At 39.8% G+C, this 24,210-nt stretch overlaps 1 protein-coding gene across 2 annotated transcripts in view; it reads left to right on the top strand.

Annotated features, from left to right (window-relative positions):
* The window catches only part of igsf3 (immunoglobulin superfamily, member 3), a 106,441-nt gene that overhangs the window by 74,547 nt on the left and 7,684 nt on the right, over positions 1-24,210 (top strand). For both annotated transcript variants that reach the window (XM_008400850.2, XM_008400840.2), the window contains exons 5-7: positions 1,309-1,716; positions 5,577-5,996; positions 22,909-23,319. In XM_008400850.2, the coding sequence (XP_008399072.1) occupies positions 1,309-1,716; positions 5,577-5,996; positions 22,909-23,319 (1,239 nt within the window). The remainder of the gene's footprint in view (positions 1-1,308; positions 1,717-5,576; positions 5,997-22,908; positions 23,320-24,210) is intronic.

Raw genomic sequence — 24,210 nt, 5'->3', positions numbered from 1 at the left:
TATATATATATATTGATAAAACAAAATTGAATGTTTCCTAGAAGAGAGTGAAATAAAGCTGCCAGTTTTATTTTAGGCATTGCAGCATTTCCCTCTGAGTAATGCATTTTGGAAGTCAGACACAATAAAATTACCAGCGACAAAATGATTTTCTGCTTTTGGCAGTTTCCCATTTTCACCTCACACCTGCCTCTCTGCCACCCTGAGACACTTTGAAGTAGACATGAACACAAGTTTGCCATCACTTCCTCTGCTGCACACAAAACCCCCTTTTTCTAAGGTTGAATGCACTCTGTTAACAAATCTACATTAGAGATTGTCGTTGTTATTTCCTCTAAAAAGCAAGTAGTTTGTTCTCGTTATCATGTGGAGCTCAGGCCTTGAAGTCTAAACATGCAGGAATTTTACAGTTTTAAAAGCACATTTTACATTCAGAAATCTATTAACAATTCACATATTAATAACAATCACAATCAATCAGAGTCAAGTGTTGTATGTTTTAAATAGATTGTATAGAATGTAACTCGATGTAATTGATTGAGTTACATTGACTGAATGACAGACACGAGTAAATTTGTCATGATTGAAGCCAAAAATTCATACAGGAGTTTAATTCTCAAACTGCCTGCAAAGAAAAACTTGCATAGACAAGATTGCCTAGCATTTAAGTAAAGATATTATGGATACATTTATAATAAATCTGCCCATATTTATTTAGTTATGTGGAAGTATCAGCCAGTGAAAATAGCATTGCATTCAAAAAGACCAGAGCTGCTTGTGACACAAAAAAATACTGTGGGCTGTGATCTAGTGAGGGTTTTACCACAAAAAGAGGGCAGGATGTGATAGAATGCAGAAATAATTTTCTTCCAGTGAGGCATGACTGATATTTTTTCAAAAAATAAATTTATTATTATTATTATTATTATGCATTTTGCCTTTTTGTCTCGGGTGAGCTATTCTGTCATCTTTTACTAACTTCAATTAAAAACATCTAATTCCTTATTCATTCACAATACCTAATTATGTTCTCGTTCTCCCCGATACAATCAGGTGTTGCTAAAGCTTAAAGGTTTTTCTTGAGTTACAGTGAGTTTTTACTATCGCTGTAGTAAACTTGAGCTGACAAGCAAAACCCAAAATGTAAGCCTCATGGAGCGTAAAACTGTGGGTGCACACGTAAACAAAGAGGCATTTATCATGATTTTTAGTAAATTTGCAACATTTCAATACACGCATATACCGAAATACACCAATTCTCATCTTCAACCTTTTGTCTGTGTGTTTTCTTTATTTCTTCCCATACAGAGAACAACACCACAGTGTCGCTCTCTGCAAACTCCTCTGAGGTCCTAGAAGGAGACCCGATCCAGCTGATGTGCTCAGTCAACTCTGCCATTGCCCCGCTGACTGTCGTATGGCAGTGGACAGACAGGCAATCAGCCGGACCGATCCAGGAAGTGGCCGCTGTGGATCGGGACGGTACTGTTACTCACGGACCCAGCTACAGGGAGCGCTCCGGTTATGGGGAAATTCGCATTGAGAGGGTGCGTGCCAACATTTTCTCCCTATCCCTCTACAATGCTTTACCTGGAGACGAGGGTCAGTACCGCTGCTCAGCTACCCAGTGGATTAACATCGGCACCGAAACAGAGCCAAACTGGGAGAAGCTTGGCGAGCAATCAGCCACCAAAACGGTCACAGTAAAGACTGTTGGTAAGTTATACAATATAAGCCTGGATTCTCAACCCCAAAGTGTACTTGTGCAATGAGAAACTTGAATATTATTGGAAAAGTTAAATTTATTTCTGAAATTCAACTAAAAAAGGGAAACTCCAAGCCATGCTGCTCCCATTAATGGAGTTATTAATGAAAAAGACCAATAATCAGTGTATGCTGCTCATTACATTGACGTGCTTCTTATTAGGCTGCCAGTTTTCAATTTGTTAGTCCTATTCAATAAATGCACATATATAGGGTAACAATTTTGAATTCTTATTTGATAGCAGCATTAGTAACCTTGAAAAACATAAATTAAAACTTGAAATATGTTCATGTTTATCCATTGAATCTATATAATGCATGACTTTTACCTATTAAAAGTGAGACAAAAGTGAGTTTAAAACTAGACATTGGAGTAGTAAAAGTGGCATCAAAATTTTGAATGGGAAAATATTGCCTTTAATATGTTATATACTTTTTTCCCTTCCGATTGAGTCAAAGTGCAGCCACATGAATGGGGGTTAAGGGGGTAACTGGGACTCGTTGTTTATGTAGTTCCAACATAGTTTGCTTTTTTTAAAGTGTCTTGAAGTCAGTAAGGCATGTAAACAGTCTGACTAGCACAACGATTGCTACTTCAACACCAAATCACACTGAGCTGTGCAGTTTGTGATTTGGTGAATGGCTCAGAAAACACATGCAGTCCTCACATTTGAACATCCCATGGTTTATTCATGCACCGTTTAGGGGAGGGAGCAATTATGAGAGACACACACTCTAACACTACCTGCCTCATGTCAAGAGCAGTGCTCTTCCCATGATGCCAGGAATAAACCTATATACGCTAGCACACACACACACACACACACACACGCACACACGCATATGGATTAGTTAGAATAATTAGAATGGAAATGCGGAAGCAATATGTTTCACAGTCTGCGAGTTTCCTCTGTCACCGCTGAGTTAAGCTTAACATTCACAGTTCAGGCAGAGGAAGCCACTGGAGCGGAGCAGTTTGGAGCTGGCAGGCCGCAGCACCAGGCGCTCCCACACTCGCACGATCGAGGGATTAGCTCCCTGCAGCAGCACAGAGCGGCGCTGCGGAGAGTAGATGTCAGTTTTTAAGTGGCCATTTGTCAAGTTGGAGCAACAAGAACAACATTAGTCTGAGGAACAAGAGACACATTATGCAAATGAGGGAGAAGTCCAAAGCTGCTCATCGTTCTTGAGTTAGACTCCTCAACGTCGCCTCCTTTTCTTCTCCTCCATGCTTGTTGATCAAAGGATTTTCTGAATATGCACTGTTGTGTGACGGTCAATGTGTTTTTTTTTACTTTGGCAGTCATTTTTCTCACTTTACCCCTCTAGCTGCAGCTTTATTGAACCTAATCCTCCCATGCAAATAGAAGTCTGATTTTTCTTCCTGCTCTCTGCTCTTGTACAACTGTTGTCATGCTTTTTTAGTCCCTGTTCTTTTTTTTTAACTAAAAAGAGGGAAAAAACTCCTGCTCCAAGTTTTCTGTCTAAGCACAGATTGGGCTCAATGTTAACCATGTCCTTAGAGTGAACCAGTCTTAAAGGCTGTATATCTTCATATTTTATATATGGCTGCTGTGCCCTCATTAATGGACTCCGTCTGATTGCTGGTGGTGAATAGAGGGTTGTCCTCTGGAGGCTTTGCATAAAGTTTTCTTTTTAACCTCAGCTGACTTGCTTTAAGGGGAATTGTCTGGAGGTTGCCTGTTTAATTCCCAATCTATGTTAATGGGATTTTAAGCAATAGACCAATACAGTAGATAATTGTAAAGAGAGAAAAACAAGTAAAATATTTTCAGCATTTTTTTAGGAAATATAAATCTGAAAAGTATACTGTGTGTTTATATTTTCTTTTAATTTGGTTCCCCAAATCAAAATTCAGTTAAACCGACAACCATGAGCAGTCAAATGGATAGTGAGGTGCAACTGCAAAATGTTCAAGGCCTGCTTGTCCATCAGTACTGACAGCCAAGAGAACATTAATCAAAGAAACAGCCTAGAGGGCCTCCATGACCTTGGAAGAGCTGGACAGCTTTTTTGCCCAGAGGACAATTAGTAGTTGTGTACATTGTTGAAGATATGTCTGCAGTCTACCACAAGAAAATGCATTAAAGAAGTTGCTTTGGTCAGATACGACCACCCCAGTGCTGAAAAAGGTTAGTGGTCAGCATCATTGCATGGAGTACATTTTGATAATGAGGACTGGGATGCTGGTTAGAGCTGATGGGAGGGTGGATTGAGCTACATACAGGGGAAACATTGAGGAAAAATCCTTAAGAAGCTGGAGAAAAACTGGTAAGAAGGTTCGCCTTCCAGCACGACAAAAAAACACACAGTCCCAGCTACAACTGAATAGCTTAGCTCATTTATCTAAATGAATCACTCAAAATCCAGACCTAGATCCAAAAGGAACTGCAGCACAGCTTGAAAATCCACTTTCCATTCAGCTTGACTGAGCTTGAACTATTTTGCTAACAGGAATATGCAAAACTGTTGGAGATATAGTACCATAGACTTGCAGTGAAAAATGTGGTTTTACAAAGTTTCGACTCAATAGGCTAAATACCAACTTGTGAACATGTTGTGCTGCTTTGTGTTGATCTTCATTGATCTTCATCAAAGATCAACCACAGTGGTTCGTTCGTCTAGCACTAATGGCAGATTTTATTAGGATTGTTATTTTAAATCCTAGTCAAATATATCCAAATTTGCAGCTGCAGTATGACTAAATGTGGAAAAATTCAGGTGCCCCGAATAGAAGAAAGACACTGTAAAACCTACGTGAACAGGCAACCTAGTGGTATGTCCCATTGTATTACATGTGCTCATAGATACAATATTCCACACAACAGTGATTTATAGAAGAAGTGGATGGATGGACAGATGGATGAGAGCAGTTTGTCAGGAGATGAGAGATAGAGCGAGAGCAGAGACTTATTGTCTGTTAGGGAATTATAGCCTCAGGCGTTCGTCCCAGCAGCAGCAGCCAAGTTTGGACAGGGAGCCATTGATTAGACGCCCTGAAGGGCACCGAGGAGGATGGCTGTCAGAGGACGACACAGGGTGAGGACACACTAAAGGAAACAACAGGGCTGTTGACAAGAACATAATGGAGGAATCTGCAAAGTCTCAAGGAAGTACATTGACAGGACCAAAGTTGGCTCCACCCCCATCCTTTTTCTCATCCATATATCTACTTTCTCCTAATGAGCGACCGTCAACATGCTCAAAACTAGTGAGAGAAGAGCGGTGTTATTATCATTATTGTGCCTTATCTTTTGATTTATTTTCTCTCTACCTTGGCTCCAACAAAGGTATGTTTTGGCTTTATCGARTCGGGCAAATGTTTTTGCCTAATGAGGACAGTTTAGACTTGGCAGGAGCTGCGTGTACATCGAACATTGGTGCTTAGAGGAAATCTCTCCCTCGGGTTTCTTCTGTTACATTACTATTCATTTTCAAGCACACTAAGAAACAAGTACAAAAGCCTCTTATACAGTACATAGGCTTCTAGAATCTTTGGCTATGAAAATATAGGGAAGTACTTGTGAAGATTTAAAGCTTCTTTAAGTATAAGTCAATGTCCTTTCCGTCAATACTGTCTGTGTTTCTCCAGTATGGGGCTTATGCCTTCTGGCATCCTTGCTTCCTGCAGGAGGTTGTACCCCCTGCATCAGTAGAGACTAGACTTAATTACATGCACAAGCCAGCGTGGCTCTATTAGAGCCACTCAGCAGAAACAATAAATCTAATAGAGAAGCCATTTGACTATGTGTGATTTTAACCTCCTGTGCCCTTCTTCTCCCATCGCCCAGAGTCTTCCTTTATGGTGTCGGCCTCATCGCGGACGCCATCGATCTCCTTCGGAGATTCCTTTGACCTCCTGTGTCTGGTCAAGCCTCGCCACAACCCCAGGGTCCCCACATCGGTCACCTGGCGCTTCATGCCAACTGGTGCTCAAGATGATGATCAGGGAGAGTTCAAGGACCTGGTGACGTTCACCCGCGAAGGCACCCTGCAGTGGGGAGAACAACTGCTTGGTTTGGGCACTCGCACCACTGTGGACCGCTCACACTCCAACACCAACTTCCGATTGTCTGTGACCCGCGCGGGGCGCCGTGAAGCTGGCAAGTATCAGTGTACTGCCATCCTGTGGAGGAAAAACTATGACAACAGCTGGAGCAGAGTGGCTAACCGCACCTCCAACCTACTGGGCATCAACGTCCTTCAGCCAGGTAAGGCTTTATTTCCCTTTGTCTAGCAGAATGAACAGAACTGCTACTCAAACAGTAATGAAGGCAAGGCAAGTTTATTTGCCACACCAAATTTACACATGGTTTCTTTACAGTAAGATGAAGGAACAAATGTAAAAACTAAACATAAAACTAAAGAAAATAAAAAAATAGGAAAAAAGTAAGCATCACATAAAAGTAAAGAAATGCAGATTTAAAACAAATAGCTGAAACAATATAAATTTGAACACATCTCATGTATTCAGGGAATTATAACAAAAGTAAGATGCATAGGAAAGAAATGAGACTTTCATTTGTTTAGTTCTGGTCCCCTGAACACTAAACACATCTCTGATGATCTAACTGATTTGGTATTTATGGTTTGTACTCGACAAGCAACACTTAAATGTGTTTTGGTGAAACATAAATTCATTACAAACAGACTGATGTTTTATTTCTGTTAATTGTGATGAGTTTTTCTTTTCTTTTGCAGCTAATGAGAACACATTTCTAGGAGATTAGAACATTACATCTTAATATTACAATAACGGAAAAAAATATATGTTGTAAAACAAAGATGCGAGGTCAATGAAAGGTATGTTCAAATCTACTTTCAAAATGTACTTTTAATCAAAACAAACTAGCCTTTTTACAACCCATATTCCGATTCATTGAGCTGTGTCTGAATCCTTTTTCTCACAGGGGTCCGATTTATTGAGTCTGGGGTGATATAATTGATTTTTCTGGTGTAAATTAGGTCTCTTTAGGTGCATTTTGGATAAATTGTGGATGCTCCGTGTTCTTTAACATCAATAATTCTAGCGAGATCCTGCTCTTTAAAAATGAGTTATTTTAATAAAAAAAACAATGAATTTAGATATTTCTGCATTAAGTTGCAGGCTTTTTATGGACACAAACACACTGGCTAAATGTATTCAACTGTTACCTCTTTGTGATAGCATACATATGGTATCCAGTCACTAATAGACATCATACTGTAGTAATCTGACATGAGCACAGGGGGCATAGTAGTCCCTTGAGGAACCCCACAGGATAATTGTTCAGATTAAGAATTGCTCTAAATTGTCCAAATCCACCAAGTGTATTTACCAGAGGACCAGAATGTCTTACCCACTTTTCCAGTCGGTCTATCAATATTTTATGATCAACTGTAAGAAATGCAGCCCTGACATCCAATACAGAAGTCTTAGATGCATCACTGTCAATGTTATTTAAAGCATTAAATAACAGCACTGAGACCAATTCAGTTTCAGTGCTTTGTTGTAGCTGAACATTTTACTTGTCTTTTGATTAAAAGGGACACCAGCAGCACCAGCAGCAGCAGAACTCCAGTACTCTTCTTTAATTATTGGTTAACATATTATTGGTAAGCTGCTTTTCTTAGTGATCTTCACCAATAAATGTTAGGCTAGGTTACACAGGAACCACAGACTGACATGCACAGACTTTCCCATGCACACACAGGATGAATCTACCAGAGCTCAGAGGATTTCTGCTGGCTCTAATTGCGCTTAGTCTCTGGTTTAGCAACTAATTGTAGTGTCTCTGGATGTCTGCCTGTGTGAATAGAGCAGGGTGGAGTCTTCTAATGGAGTGCAGCGAATAGATTGCTAAATATCCCACAGGAAGAGAAAACTGAGGGAAAGTAGTGGGCAAGAAAGAAGCAAACGACAGAGACAGAGAGAATTAGGAAGAGTGATGAAGAGAGAGGGAGCGATCTGTCCTTGAACCTTTTTCCTCCATGGAGACATAAAACCCGTCTAAGCCACCCTCATTGGCCCTTTGTGTTTTACACACACACATACACACACAAACCCATACAGACAGAGCCTAATTAGAGTAGGAACACAACACAAAAACATGCTGCAGAACTCACATTTGCCCAATTTGGCAGAGCCAGTTGTGCTTCAGCAGTGTGATATTTCACTTATTCAGGTGAATGTGCCTTGGGCAAAAAGTCATCCTATTAATAAAAATATATCCACAAATCTTAAGCTTTTAAATCAGATCGGCATATAATAGCCTCCCCTGCAGTTGTAGTAGGGGTTAAACGTGCTGGATTTAGTGTGAAGTATGTCAGTAATTTATGTGGAAGGCATGAGATGTAGGTTTTCATCCCACAGTCATGTAGCAGTTTTCCCACTGTGTTCTATTTGTAGCCGAGAACGATGCACACAGGCAGGCGCTCTATGTTTAGGTGCTGATGTATAAGATTCTGCACAGCTTTCAGAAGCAGGCCTCAATGATCAATTCCACTTTTGAAGTGAACTAGAGGCCGTCTGGTCACGTGTGACACAAAGGTAGGACTCCCATCTATGTTGCTATCGATTGGGCTGTGCACACAGATTCAAGCAGATGCAAACGGACTGGAATATAAAGGCAAAACTGTGCAGTACTTGTAATCTTTGCCGTTCACCCAGAACAGTCTTACCCAGAGCTTTTCAGCATGTGGACCAAGGAACAAACAAGTAGGGGTGAATAGTTTAGAGGTGGTTTAAAGTAAAGTTGGATAATATATACATTTCCCACGATTTGAACACTTTTAAAATTAAAATAACAAGGCACAACTGCAAACCTATCATGTCAAGGTTGTCAAGCTAAACTGACAGGTCAGGCAAGGAGATAATGAATCAGAAAAGCAACCAAGGAGGCCAAAGGTGGCTGTAGAGGAACTATTGGAGACTCTCTCACCAGAAAAGTGTTGTACACTCTACTGCTCTGGCTCTTATGGAAGAGAGGCAAGCGGAAGATCACTGTTGATAGAAAGCCAGAAAAATTCACATGTGCGACGTAGGGGACACAGCAAACACGTGAAGGAACGGTTTTCTGCTCAGATAAAATCTTTTTGGCCTATTTAGAAAAATCTATGGAACAAAGCCAACACTGAAAACACCATCCTTAAAGTGAAACATGGTGGCGCTCATTTAAGTGAGTATGCACAAGATTATGTTTAGCCTTCGGAGGCAGACCATAGTAATCAATTAGCCTTCATCACTGTGGAAGGGATCAACCATATAGTTGCTCTTCTTTTAGCATTTTCCCCAGAAAACTTGATTGAAGCTTTGCTGGTTTATCCAGTTAATTTTCTGTCATAACGAAGGGGAGAATATTTTTACAGATAGCCTGAATATGAGGAGCTCTACTTATTTCTAACATTTAAAGTAAGCAATGCCTCACAAAAAAACCTGCAGACAAGTAAACTTCACACTTTTCCCATCAATGTACATTCTTACACACAAATACAAACAGATGCAAATAGACTCCCACAGAGCCACAGCTAAAGCACTACTCATGAACAGCTGACCTTAACCATTGACCCAAAGCAGACTTCCTCCTCTGAGCTCTTCAGGAGCAATCATCCTTAATGCTCATTTACGCTGCTTAACCCGACCCACACAGCTTACTTTGTTTAATCTTAAGCAGAAAAATCTAAAGAAAACGCACATTTTCTCACACAGGCAGACTTTCGTCCTTCCTACCAACAGTCTGTCTTCTTGACAAAGTGATCTGTTACCTTGGCAATGCCATCAGTTTCTGTGGCGATGTGATCAGTTGCCAGGAGAAATCCAATCATTTACCGTAACAGCGCAATCATTCTGTGTGTAAGGCCACTTTCTCATCAAGCCAGGGAGTGAGTGAGTAATTCTTTTATCTTGACACTTACCAAGGCCGCGTTCAGTTCTGGCCGTGCTGTGCTCCTCTGTTGTTCAGCCTTCGATTATACGAGTGATTCATTTCTCAAAATGTAGGAAGTACAAGTGCTGAATGCAATTATTTGTTACCTCGGGTAAAGGTGTTCAAGAAACTTTAAAACAAATCCTCCTTTTGTCACCGCAGCAAAATTTCAGGAAAAATTCAACCTTATTTTGGATGTAATTATTCACATACAAATTAATCACTGGCACCAATAATATTCTCTGTAAAATAACCGTAACCAAGTCCTTTCTGAAGTCATCAACGTCTTGATGTTTGCCTGAGTGTTTGGCATGACTTCTAGTTTCCCTGGGGATAAACATGACATGACATATAGGGCTAGTCCTGTTAACAATAGGCCGCTTGGTTGGATGAAGATCCATCTTGTCACCACTTACAGTGATTTTAAGGTTAAAAGCTGCAAAGTCTGCAAAGCTTACTGTTGGAGAACTACAGCAAAGCGCAGCTTCATGAGTAACAAAGTCTTCATATCAAGTATTAGACTCCTTCAAATGCTTGATGTTTTGAAAGAATTTTTTAAAAAAGAGCCCTTTCTGTCCTCCCATCAAGAATGTAAACAACAATGCCCCTTTTAGTTACTTGGACTAACTGGAGTCATGTACATTGATTAGATAAGACTGAGATTGAATATTTCAGCAACAAACATCCCAGGAGATTTATCACACTGTTAGTCTGTTTCCATTTCTAAGGCCATTGGAAACCTTGTGTGAGTACTTGGGGTCCTCACATTTTTAGAAATACCAGGAGACTTTAAAAAAAAAAATAGGGTGAACTTTATAAGAAAATTTAAAAATGGAAAAATCAATTCAGAAATTTTTCATTGGATTTAAAACTCTTTCATTTCCCTTGTTGAATAAGTCCACAGACCTAAATCTCATCAGAAACTTGTGAGATGAACTGAGGTTACAAGTTGAATAAGAGAGGATGGCTTAGATAAACTGTTGCAATGTCACTGAGTAAAATCAATTTTAAAAGTTATTTCTTGTGGGCAAAAGTATAGGCAGCACAGATGATAATATAAAACTATATTGTTCTTATGTGGAAGGTGTTCTCCACTGAAACTGTTTCTTAAATAAAAGGAAAGATTTACTTAGATTTTTTAGTACTAGATCACGATTCTAGTACAACCATATTTACGTTAATATGGTAAGCACGCTGTCAATCACTTTGCCTGATGCTTCTCCCCGTTTATCTTTTTTGGTTTACCTTTTTTGCCAAAGGTAAACCAGTATTGGCTTAATGAAGCCATTAAAATTTTGTCTTGTTCTCAGAATTGTGTGATAAAAGAAAGAGAACGTAATTAGGGAAAAGCAACCAGATACTAACAAAAGGAGTTTAAAAACGGTAATGCAATTTGTTAATGCAAATACATATTACCGTGCATGTTCAGTTTATTACACAAAGGCAAGTGGCCGTGTGGATGTGCCTCAGAGAGCAATGTGCTTGGTGTGCATATGCTTCTTTGACCCCCCGACACCCAGAATCAAACTGCTTCTCTCAGCTTTCTGCTGGTTCAACACATACTGTGGACCACCACCTAACATTCAAGAGAAAGTTGCATACACCTAATATTATACAGATTCAAATCGCATAATGACCGTCCTCATTAAATTATTATGGGACTTCAAAAGCAAAGGGAGAAAACAAGCATTAAAAACCTTGATCCAAAGATCTGCGCTTCTTAAATTAGCGAGAGAGGCGTGCTGGATGTAGATAAAAGCTGGACCAAACTCACACAGAAGAAGTCAGCTGGTCAGCGTAATATTTTCTTCAAACTGTGCCTCCCAGAGCTTCCTCCTGTTCCAGATTGGATTAGCAGCACGCTGCCTGCGTCCAAGTCCCAAGGGTCATATAGGAAGAGCTCACCGCTGTGTCTGCATAAGCAATACTTTCCAAAAGTTTTCATACCCCTTGAACTTGTTTGAACATTTTCTCACCAAACAGCCTCAAATATCAGGATACTTTATCGGGATTTCTGTGATTGACTAAGACTATATGAGGTGTGGCTATAAAGTTTGTGGAAGGAACACGTATATGTTTATTTATATATTTATGTTAAAAATGCCTATACATTTACCACAAGAAATCTCAGATTTTTTTGTTTCCGGAGGGAACCCAAGTAAGAAAGCCCAGATTTTGCTGAAAGTGAAATTGGAATCGAGCAGAATAGCACAGACAGGCAATGGCCAGCATGCCTACAGCCTAAACTTACTGAACTTGTGTTGCAAAAAATTATTCACTTAGAATTGCTGCATACAAATGTGAGCCAAATCATATATCTTTGTGCTTTCACTTCAAAATTATGCACCACTTTTTGTCTGTTGCATACATTCCCAATAAGACGCATTGAAGTTTGAAATTGTAACATATAGCAAAAGGTTGAGAGGATATAAATACATGTGCTAGGCACTGAATAATAAGTTTGCAGTTATTGTAAAGTTAACCTAGTGCAGCAATTGGACATTTGAATTATCCACCAAAGGCTAGCTGTAGAAAGCTATTACACACCGGAGTACAAGCCTCATCTTCCTGCAAGAATGTGTAAACGCACGGTGGGGTTACCTCCTAAAGCAGAAGTGTAATTATCCAGCATGATGGAAGATGATTAAATATTAGCCAGCACTCCGAAGGATACCCAGAAATGCACAGAAACGCAATATGCAGCCTCACATACAGCGCAGGAATGATTAGATTTCAGCTGATTGAGTTTTCTCTTTGTCTCTTTCTGAAATGCAATAATGGCAAACACATGTTCAGCATGGCAGATCACCAGGGAAGTCCCCGTCTCTGGTAGACAATCTAATATCTACTCATAACCCCAAACTACACAGACATACACACAAACACACACTCGCACACACACACACACACACACACACACACACACACACACACACACACACACACGAACACAGCGAGATGCACAAAAACACCAAGAGACAAAAAAAATGCCCAAAACTAATTATGCAGAATCTTCTCTAATAGAAGCACCGTTTGGATTAATGATGATTTGGGGAGATCAATGAGGTTTTTTTTTTCTTTCATCTTCATTTGAGTGTGTGCAAATGCACGTCAGTGCGTGTGAGTCTGGCAAGGGGAGTGAGACATTAAGACAGTCTGGTTATTGGCTGAGTTAGAAAGATGATGGTTATAACTGGGGGGGAGGTGTCCCACTTTGAGTTTTTTTTTTTCTCATCTCTTCTCTCGCACCTACACTCTGCCGACTTCCTTAACTCACGCAGTCAAACATCACGATGCCTTCTTTTTACTTCTCCTTTGAGTGACTCCTGCTTTGAGTTAGTCACATAATCCTCCCACCATCTTTTCTCAGATTCTCTTATGCTTTTTTCCCTGTTAATAAAGTGTGTCTTCTTATAATATCGTCTAGATGTGCTTTACTTTCATGCTGCTGATGTAGCTACCACTTAGCATTTATTGATGGTGTTTACATCAAAGCAATAATTGGAGATTCCCGCTCATCAGGGCATGAATTGGCGCTGTCGATCTTCATTACGGCCTCATCTATTCCATCTTCGCTCGCTACCACTCTGCGCTTTTTCCATATTTTGTCCTCACTCCGTCTGTAAGCTCCCTAATGTCTTCCTTCCCCTTCACTCCCACTCAGCTGCATGTTCCCCTTCTCACGCCCCCAGCCTCTTTCTCACTCCTGTGATTTTTCAATATTTTATAATTCCCTACTTTCCTCTACCTCCTCCCCTGCAACATTCTCTCTATTATATTTACATTTTCCTCAAATAGCTTTCATTATTGCGTGAATAATAAGTGTATTGCAGTCATACAGCTTTTTTTTTTTTCCCGGTGTTATTGTTCGTAGCAGAGTGGTAAATCTTTTCTCTTTTTTTGGTTGCAGATGGATGTAGTTTGTTTTTCTTTATCATTCCTCTAAGTTCACCCGAGTGCACACACCACTTGACTGTCCTGCCTAAAGTTTATACTTCGCATATTCAAATAATCAGAATGCACTCAGAGACCTGTCAGTCTTTTGCATGCACACAGGAGCACAGAAGGTCATGGCGTGTGATAAATAGAGGCTTGGAGGGGGTGCACTGAAACAGAAAATAATTTCATAAAAGGCTTTTGATTAATTATGTCTGTTTCAGGCATTCAAGGTCAGATTCCTTCCTAGTCGTGTCTCCAAACCCCCCCCCCCCCCCACATTTCTCTGTTATGACCCTCACACAGGCACATTTTTCTGTCAAAGCTAATCCAATCTGGGCTTCATTTCCTTGTTCGGCCCAATCTGCCAACACAATGAGATTCCCTGTGCCCCTCTATCTCTCTTAAGCACCTAAGTGTGCGCGTGTGCACGTTTTTGAGTCCTGCTGCTGCTGTAATTGAAGTCGTAACTCAGAGCCAGATACAGTACAGTTGCTCCCCATGTAAATCTGTGGCTAATGGTTGGAGCAACCAGAGCTTCTTCCTGAGCACACATACACATGCACACGCACACACACACACACACACACACACGCACGCATACACACACACACACACACGCACATCCACACACACGCACACACACACACAGTGGTTGTTATTCTGCAGACTGCACTGACAGAAGAACCACTGTTCTGTGTGATTAATGAGTATTTTATGTTTTATGCTTATTGGCAGACCTCCTTCCAAAACACACAAAGTCATACAGACAAGCTCAGTCTAATGTGTCTCTAATATGCTCCCTCTTCATGCTCATACTTTAGGTCATGAGTCTCCCAGAGTTTCCCTGCAAAATTCCCTCTTGCCCACTCCTTCTACGTCTGCCGTCCAGCTTTATCCTAACAGTTAGACTGGCAGACAAAAAAATAAATAAATAATTAAAGTGCATTTGTACTCCACCCCCTTTGGCAGTAATGTAATTCATCTTTTAGGGTTTCCATTTTGTCACCACCAACTCTGACCAGCTTCTCTAATCCTGCTTGAAGAACAGCATCCCCTCGTCCGCTACCACCGTATCACGGTGGGAAGGACGTGTTGTTCATGTCCGGTGTTGGATTTCCACCACAGTCACATTTTGGTCATATCTGACCAGAGTTTCATCTCCTGTATGTTTGTTGTAACGTTTACGTAGCTTTTGGTGAACTGGAAACATGACTTCTTGTTGCTTTTTAGCTATGCCTTTTGTCTTGGCACTCTTCAATAAAGGTCAGATTTGTTGAATGCATCGCTAATCGTCCAGCAGATGTTCCCACCTGATCGGAGCGCCTCCACAGTGCTTCCTGAGACACTATAAGCCTCTTGGTTGCATTCTCGTGAATGCTTTCTGTTCCTGGACTTTCAGTTTAAGTGGATGATCATTTCTTGGTAGTTTTGCCGTGGTTTCACACTTTTTCTATTTTCAGACAATGGATTGAACAATGCTCATTGAGAAGTCCAACGCTAGGGTTAGTGTTTTGACCTAACTTTGTTTTAAACTTGTTATTCTTCACATCTCTGCCGTTATTTGGTTTGTTTGTTCACTGATGTTCTATGTCAAACCTTTGAGGTGTTAACAAACAGCTGCATTTAAAATTAGGTTGAACTGTGTATAGATGGACTCCATGTAATAAGGGGTAATTTCTTATGGATTTTCTTTGCACTGAATTTTATTTCAGGGTATTAGGTTGATGGGGGATTACTAATGTACACCATACTTTTCCAATTTTAATTGCAAAACAATTTGAAATTATTATATCTCTTTTTTTCTAATATGCATTAACAGACTACTACTTTAAAATGTTCAAAGGAGATGATCCCTTTTGCAAAATGCATACAAAAATATTCTTGGGGTGAGATTTCTTAGGTCTATTTGTTAAGATTTTAGACTACACACAAGAAAAAAGGCATTTTTCATTGAATTTGATCAAGTTTAACAGCTTTTAAGTTTGACTCAGACATCAGTAGATGTCTTTATAAGGATTACTTCTTACAATTTATTTCTCAAGTGGAATTATAACTTGCAAAGACAGATGGCAGCTTCTTTTACATGTCTTTTCAACAAAGCTTTGTACAGGATTAAGATCCAATTACATACAGGCTAATGAATTTAAATTATACTACAATAGCATCAAATTCAGCAGATCATATTATACCCATAAGTAAAAAGGCTGATTGGACGTCGTTGAGATTTCAGCAATGACTCATCCTTATCAACATTGCAGCAGTTTGCTCCGGAGATGAACCGCCTCATTTTAACATGAAGGAACTTCATACACAACCAGGTTCAGTGTGAGCAACCATGTGTTATGGCCTGATGGAGAAGATGAGGTGAATTATTTTGCAAAAGGTAAAAAGATGTGCTTGCATTTAAAGATATAGTCAGTCACTTAAGGATCGTAACATAAAATCGATCCAGAATTATTCCTTCAAAACCAGAATGACATGAAGATCTTTGACACACTTTTCATGCTTTGTATCTCCTGTGGTTCTTTGCCTAATAGGCATCAAAACGGGACATGAGCAGCTTGATTGGTGGTCTGTGAATGACCAGAGGTGCCTCAAAAAGGGGCCTTTTAGTGAAAAAGGCCTCTAGATATCCATATTTAACTCAGTCAGCGATGAGTCGTGGTAATATCCTTCTGACACAATGGGATCATAGATACATCACAGTCATTAGCATAGAAATTACACTTCAAGCTCTCCAAAGGAAGCCACTTTTCATTCAGAGGAAACTCTGTCTTTCATTACTTCCGACGTTCATTCAGCCTGCCCTGCCCTATACTCCTCCTGTTTCAGAAGTTCAGTAAGCAGTAAGGTCATTGTGTCTTTTGTATTTTTTTATTTTTTTTTATTATGTGAAGTTGCGGCGAGTTAGCGCCAAGCCAACGTGAGCTGTCCTCTTGGAGGATCAGGGTGCGACTGAAACCTTCGGTCTTGTCCCAATGTTTTTTGCTTTTTTTTTTTTTTTTTGCATAATTTTTTGTTTATTTTTGCCTCTGTAGAAAAAAGCTGTCAGTTATTGTTTTTTTCTTTTTCTTTAATTCACGTCTTTGTTATTCAGGTCATTTCATCTTTTAAATTGAAAACATGAAAGTAGATTTGTTGCCTGGTGGATGGATTTTCAGCTCCGTGGTGTTTCAGGACATATTAAACTTGAAGCGTTGAACCACATTTCTGATGTTCGCGCTTCATTTAGGCCTCGTTAATAGTCATGAACCCACAGGTTAGTCTGCTGAATATTTATGCAGGGCTGATTAGACAAGAGTGACAGGCTGTGATGGGGGCAAAAGATGAGAGGCTTAAGTGAGACCCACAGCCTGTCCTGTATTAAAAGATTTCAACGGTAGCGGCATCACAGAACAGAAACATAAAATGAATCGCATTTTTTTTTTTCCCTCCCTGGGAAACAGTAAAGGGTAGCACAGCCTTTGATTTACCATTTCGGGCCACATCCTCCTCTGAACACTCAGCCAGGAAGTTTTACAGCTCCTTTGAAGTTAACCTAAAATTTTGTTACAAGTGTGAGTGAGAGAGTAAAAACTGTGACCGGTGTGCTCTGAAGTGGCACAGTAGAACACCTCGTCATCCCCAGGACTCCGACTTGTTTTCCATCAACTGGGCTTCGTAAACAATAAGCCTGAGGTTTTGGTACAGTCGGACAGGATTGTTATTTATAGACTTTGTGCAAGTCCTCTGATAAGAAAAAAAAAGCTTTTACAGAGGCATTCAGGGAACACTGTGTCTCTCAGTTTCAAAGAAACTATCTGGTTTTTGTGCTGCAGTTGATGCCACACCTTCCGAGGCAGTTGTGCGAAATTTCACCAGCTACTTTTGAAGCAATATTTCACAAAGACAAACAAATGCAGATGATTGCTTACATCTGCCGTGGCTCTTTCCTTCTGTAAGAGGAATACGGACGGCTTTGTTTTCAGCCATGCTGTTTTCTGCGGCCATTACAGTAGACCAATTAGGCACACATAAAAACATGGTGAGGACGAGCTTCAGCCAGCAATTAGAGGCTTTGCTGAGTGGTTTTGGGAAGTTTGTGGAACAAGCTCAAAAAGCAGCTGGAATGTTGTTGGATAATGACATGTTCTGCATCTTAAATCGTCTCATAATCCATCAAAGGAAACTGATGTATTTTAAGTTTATGAATTAGGTAGTGGTGTAATTACACATCCTGCTAACAGGATGAAGGTACACAATCATTTGCTAAGATTGGATTTTTGTAAAAAAAATAAATAAAAAAAAAGTTTCAAAAATCAGTTTGTTTTAAAGAATCCATAATTAGTGTTGGGTAACTTAGTCCAGGTTTGACTTATCCATATATTGTGGTTTTTATGCTTGTCTAATTCCAAAGGTTTCATAAATATTTGCGATTTAAATAATCTCTGTTCAGTGTAGTTATCTGGTTCAGGTCTGACCAGTCTAGTGTTGTTATTTTAGATTTTTAATGAAAGATGATCAAAGGCACGTCAAGCTCATTAAAAACTGTGAAATAGCCCTTTAGCTTAGCACAGATGGAAAATTCCCAGAGGCTAACTTTAGCTTCATTAGAGGGTAACAGATAACCAGCAGCAGCATTTTCATATTGTCTATAAACGGCTTAGATCACTACTGATTAAATGCATCAAAACTAAGATCTTGTGTAAATGCATCATGGTCTTTGATGAAAACGTGTTTATTTTTGACACAAACATAACGAGATGGACGTTAAACACATGTACTTTAAAGCATAAATGATGATAGTCTTGTGAAAACTTAGTTTTCTGCTGGAACTTGCAGAAGATTTGTTTCTTGCTAGTGTTGGAATTGCAAGCCTTAAACAAAACAAACTAATATGTGCCAGGAAACGAATATTTTAGTCTGTTTACATGCAAAACAGTTTCTTTGCATGTTGAAAAAAAAATTCTGAAAACAAAGAGAATTGTTGAATATTRATGTGATATGTACAAAACACTGCATGCTTTAAAATTTAACCCACTAGAATGCAATGTTATTATTTAGCCCATGTTTACCCTCCACTGTGAATCTAATTTCAGTCATTAGACACTTAAGACGTGTTCAAAACATACTTGTGAACAGCTTTGTGTAACATAAAAAGTATATATATGACTTCTAACCTTGGGTAATTGTGCCTTCCCTCTCTATTGCTGGAGGAAGAAATCTGTGAGTTCCTCAAACTTACTTTGCAATGGTTGATCTAAGACTCACGGTTGCCCTGGAAACAGTAGGTGAACAATACTGGAGGCTCTGAACCATTATTCTCAAGGATAAAGTTTAAACAAAAAATGTTTTCTTGAACGGCAGTCAAAGCTTGTGCATTTCAAACAACTTATATGTCTAATTAAGCTCGACTCACACAGGAACTACCTTTTAGATGTAAAAGCAAGCACAGTTGATATTGGATTGATGTCACTTTGTGGATGCTACAGAAGCACAGTCATGAATGCATGCAATGGAACCTGAAACAGATATTAATTGCCATGATGACCTTCAAAAACAGGGCTAATTTTGCTCTTTAGGAGCATCTGCATTATAACGAAGAGCTAGTCTTTACTTGGATTTATACTCGCTTCAAACTGAGTTATTGCTGCTTCTGTCAACAGTTGCATTTTTGTAAGGGGCTGATGGGCTCTGCTGTAGTTGATGGGAAAAACTTCATTCTCTGTGGAAAAGGACACATGTCACCGGATTTGACAGGCTGTTCTGTGAAGCTGCTTTCACAGCAGTAGGATTCAGCAGGGACCCGAGACTCCGAAGTCATTTTGGAGCATAAAACGGGAAGCATTCCTTTCCCTTTTATGTCTCCTCTGCCTTATTGGCTCATTGTTTCTCCGTTCCGTTCGTCCCATCAGTCTGTGCTTGAGTGAGTCCTTGGTAATAATAACTTTTAATAGCTCATGATGCCACCTAATAGGGCTTAAGTAATTTGCTTATTTTAGATTAGAAGGGAATTTCGTTTAAACACTCGTGCACGGCAACAGGCTTTCAGCCGCCAGTTTCTCTCCTGGCTGTGGATTCAAACTTCAAATGGGAACGGCAGAGCGTTGCTTTGTCTCGTGCCAATCCCATTCTGCATGCTTTCACTTCAGGAGGTTCAGAGGTAATTCTCCTGAAAAACGAGGAGGAAAATGGTTGCCAGGATTCCACAGGGTGCTACATTTTCCAGATGGAGATGTTTTCAGCTTCTTGAATCTGGTGGGCAGAGAAGCAATGGTGATGATGAGTAATTTGAGATGCTAGCTTGAAATACTGCTGCACAACAGGGTGGTCTGGCAATGCCTCGTAACCATGTGTCTTTTAAATGCACCCGAAATCGTGCAATATTTATCACTATGCATATATATGAAGCACTACAAACAGGAGTCAGTCGACCACGCTCACCAATCTGTGGATAAAGATGAGGTTTTCTCAGCAGATGGCTGTGACCGTAGGCAGTCGATCAGCCGGCCTGTTATAGCCGAGACCCTGCATGGACTACAGCAGAAGGAGCTGAGAAACTATTAGGTAGCAAAACAAGCAAAACATTTAGAGTGACTTTCAAAAGTATTCAGACCTTTTGAACTTTTTCACAGTTTGTTACTGGGACTTTAAATAGGCCAACACAAAGTAGTTCATGACTGTGACGTGAAGAAATGTCGATACAAAGTTTCCTATTTAGCTCCCTTAAACCTGATCTCCGTTACTGACATTCACCACAAGTTGATTAGAAGTAATCTAATTAGTATATACAACATACCGGTGTAAAATGTATTTACACTATAAATACAGCTGTTTTGTGAAGGCCTCAAAGGTTTGTTGGATAACATTAATAAACAAGCAGCTGCATAAAGACCAACCAACACAACTGAAAGTTGACTTTTATGGTTGTAGGAAAGTAGTTTTAGTTTTCAAAACATCATCCCCAGATCTGATCATCTTTGAGCACACTGTTCAGTCCATCATCTGAAACTGAAAGAGTTTGGAGAAGCACCCAAGAGACTCGTGATACCACTGACATATATCACATATCATAAATTCAGCCTTTATGAAAGAGGATCAAGGTAAAGCCATTGCTGAGGGAGGGCTGTATGCCACAGTTAGTCACAGATCACGTGGAAAACATCTGAACCATGGCACACTAGTCTTGCGTCTCCTCATGTAAAATGTTGTGTTTGGTGGAATGCTAACAGTGAACATATCCTTCAACACTACATTTAAGCAAGATTAGCAACGTCACGCTGTGGGAGCTTTTGTTTAGCAGGGACAGAGAAGCTGGTCAGAGTTAATGAAAATAATAGACAAAGAGAACTGGAAGAAAACATGTTAGCTGTAGCAGAAGAGTTTAGGCTGGGATGGAGGTTTCCCTTCCATCAGGACAACAACCATTAACATACAGCCAGAGCTACAATGGAAGGATTTAGATCAAAGTACATTGATGTGTTGGTATGATCTTATAAAGGTCCAGACAGAAATCTGTCTAGACCAGAGTTGTCAAAACCAGGTCTTGACAACTCTGAATTGTTGTCAAGACCTGGAGATTTATTTATTTATTTTTTTTTTTTTTTTTTTAGAAGAAAGAGCAGAAACTCGGTTTTCATATCTGAACAGCTGGTATGGACATACCATAAAAAACCTGCAGAAAAAGGTAGTGATGTGGTGGGAATGGATGCAAACATATGCCACACTTCTTCTTTCATTTTTATGTAAAAACCTAAAAACCCCTTATTATTTTCCTTCCATTTGATATTTATCCACTGCTTTACATTAATCTATCAATAAAGTCCTAATAAGGTGTATAATTGTATTTATTTTACCTTTAAACCTCAAATACATGCATTGCATGAACAAAAAAAATAAATACCAGGCAGTCTTACAGTCTGATGAATGTAAGACATTTACCCATTCCCACTTAAGTTTATGCAAATAATGTGCTATTTCAGGGCCGTTTCAGTGGTTGTAGCAGAAATAATATTTCAGATCTAAAGATAGGTGTTCTTTTTTCTGCATCTGTTTTGTGTCTGTGTGAGCTCTAAAATCTAGAAGTTCTTTTCAGACAGTAGACAACTTTTTCCTCAGCTGTCTTTTTTGACAAAAGTACTAAATTACAAAGTTTCTGATTGCAGTATTGAAGTTATTCTGTGACAGTTCAAGGAGGTCGTCATATTTGTATTTTTATAATCATATTCGATTTACACAGTGACCCGACGAGGGTCCCCGTTGTCAATCAGTGTTGCTTCCTATGTGGACAGTTTGATTTCACAGAAGTTTGATTTACTTGGAGTTATATTGTGTTGTTTAAGTGTTCCCTTTATTTTTTTGAGCAGTATATATATATATAGTGCAAATTTTTAAAGATAACTAAAATAAATGTTTTATTTGTTGTTTTTCCAACATCTCCACAAGAGCTTTTTTAAATTTCTGTCACAAAATCAAAAACTAAGCACAGCTGGTGAAAATTATTTTGCCTTAGAATCATAAGCTAGATATTGTTTCAAATTTTTCTTAATTTTCTTCTACTTCTATTGCTATGTCTTGTGTCAAGGATGTGTGTATGTGTTTGTGTGTATGTGTGTGAACGTGTGTGTTTGTGCACTTCTGTGTGTTCTGAACGCTTTCAACTAATCCTCTCCCCCCTGAGCGTTTGACAGTGGGGCTCTCATGGCGGTCACACCTGATGTACCTGCAGCTAATCCTATCCCGCAACCGATGTCAGTGTAACCAATCCTGTCACAGCACGCAGAAAAAAATGCAGCTTCCTCCTGGCATTTTGGTCACACCTCTCTGTCGTCTCCCTCTCCTCTCGTTCTGCTCTCTCCCTCCTGCTTAACTTTATAGATGCATTGCTTCTTCGTTTTCTTTCTGGCAGACTGACAGGACCTCCTGCCCTGCTTTTGTCTTGTTTCCTACCTAATAATATCCTTCCTTACAATCTACCGCCCTTGTCTCTTTCTCTGGTCTGCGTCTTCAACAGACTTCCCATCCCCCTGACTTTGACTTGTTTGGCATTTCCCTCTCCTTTCACTTCACCTCTTCTTCTTGTCTGTCTTTATCTTTGTCAACTTTTTGAACTCGCCCACGCATCGCCAGTCATTTCCTGCCCTCCTGCCACCAGAAATAAACCGCATTTTAAGTAATTTGTCACAAAACAGAAATTTTGATATGTACCTGTCACCGCTGATCATATCCCTTATAACCAGAGAGTTGACTGTTGGCTTTTGCTTCTCCACCCCTCAACCCTACTTTTTCTGTTTCCTTGCAGAGAGCAGGCTAAAGGTGCAAAAGAACAACCAGTCTCTGGTGTACCAGGAGGACAGCAGGGTCAGGATCAATTGCTCGATCACCTCCCAGACCAGCCAGGACTCCCAACATGCTGTGTTATGGTACATAAGACGGGCAGCCGGGTCAGAAACCGATGAACTCCTGCTGAGGATCGAACGCACAGGGGCCTTTGAGTACGGCGCCTACGCAGACGAGGAGAGACTGAGGCGGCGGGTCCAGGCAGAGAGGCTCTCACCTCGGCTCTACGCACTGACTCTGAACAGGGCAGAGAGCAGTGATTCTGGGACATATTACTGCCTGGTGGAGGAGTGGCTGAGTGACCCAGATGGAGCCTGGTATCGACTCTCCCGGGATACCTCAGGCTACACCAGGGTTCTTGTCAAACAACCAGGTGAGGCTAAAAGTGCTCCTCTTGTTCAAGGTCGTTTGAATGAGTGAATGAAGCAGCAGCTGACACTTTAATCCAGAGAGCTGGGTCAGTGTTGCCATGGATGATATTTCCAAGGATCAGAAGATTCAAGGTTTGACACCTGGCTGGCTCGCCGTCATGTTTGTTCCAAGCCAACAGATAGTAGAGGTAGAATTAACAAAGACATCGGTTACACATGACAGTATGCAGAGATTTAATATAGTACGGTATCAAAATTGTTGTGCCAAGTCATCCTTTTTTAAGTATTTTGGTTAAGAGCAATAAAATCAAATAATTCATGTTCATAGTTTATTCCTAATCGTAGTTAAACCTAAACACTCTAAATCGAGTTCACAGTCAGACGAGGAATTAGTTGTCATTCATCTATTAATTAATACAATCTTTAATATTATAAATTTATATATATAAAATTCTTTACTTAGAACATCTGTCAGTTTGCATATTCATTATTTGTCATCTCCTATCATCTGCATTGTGGACTTTGGTAGCTTATTTCCATCAATTTAATTTGCTCTTGTTCTTAAAAGTTGCTTTCATTCACATTTTTTGATGTTTTGGTTTTGAGTATGCAGCCAGATCTTTGTCAGATTTTGATTGCAGCAACCCTGAAAAAATAATGAGGTGTATGTTTCTTTTCAATAAATAAATACAGCAAACGTTAAAAATGCATCTCGAGTAATTTAAAGACAATATGTGTCTCTGCGGTCTTAAGAGATGTGCATTCAGCTGTGACTTCATTCTTCTGATTTTCTGTTCTTTTCCTGGGAAAACATATTTTCTGCCCGTATCAGGTGAAAAGGTGCAACAGTGTCGCAAAAGGAATACGATGAAAACCCATGTTTCTGCTCCTCC

Source organism: Poecilia reticulata, linkage group LG2, assembly GCF_000633615.1.
Source record: "Poecilia reticulata strain Guanapo linkage group LG2, Guppy_female_1.0+MT, whole genome shotgun sequence".
NCBI lineage: Eukaryota > Metazoa > Chordata > Actinopteri > Cyprinodontiformes > Poeciliidae > Poecilia > Poecilia reticulata.
The sequence above is the reverse complement of the archived record's forward strand: the minus strand, read 5'-3'. Positions and strand labels throughout refer to the sequence as shown.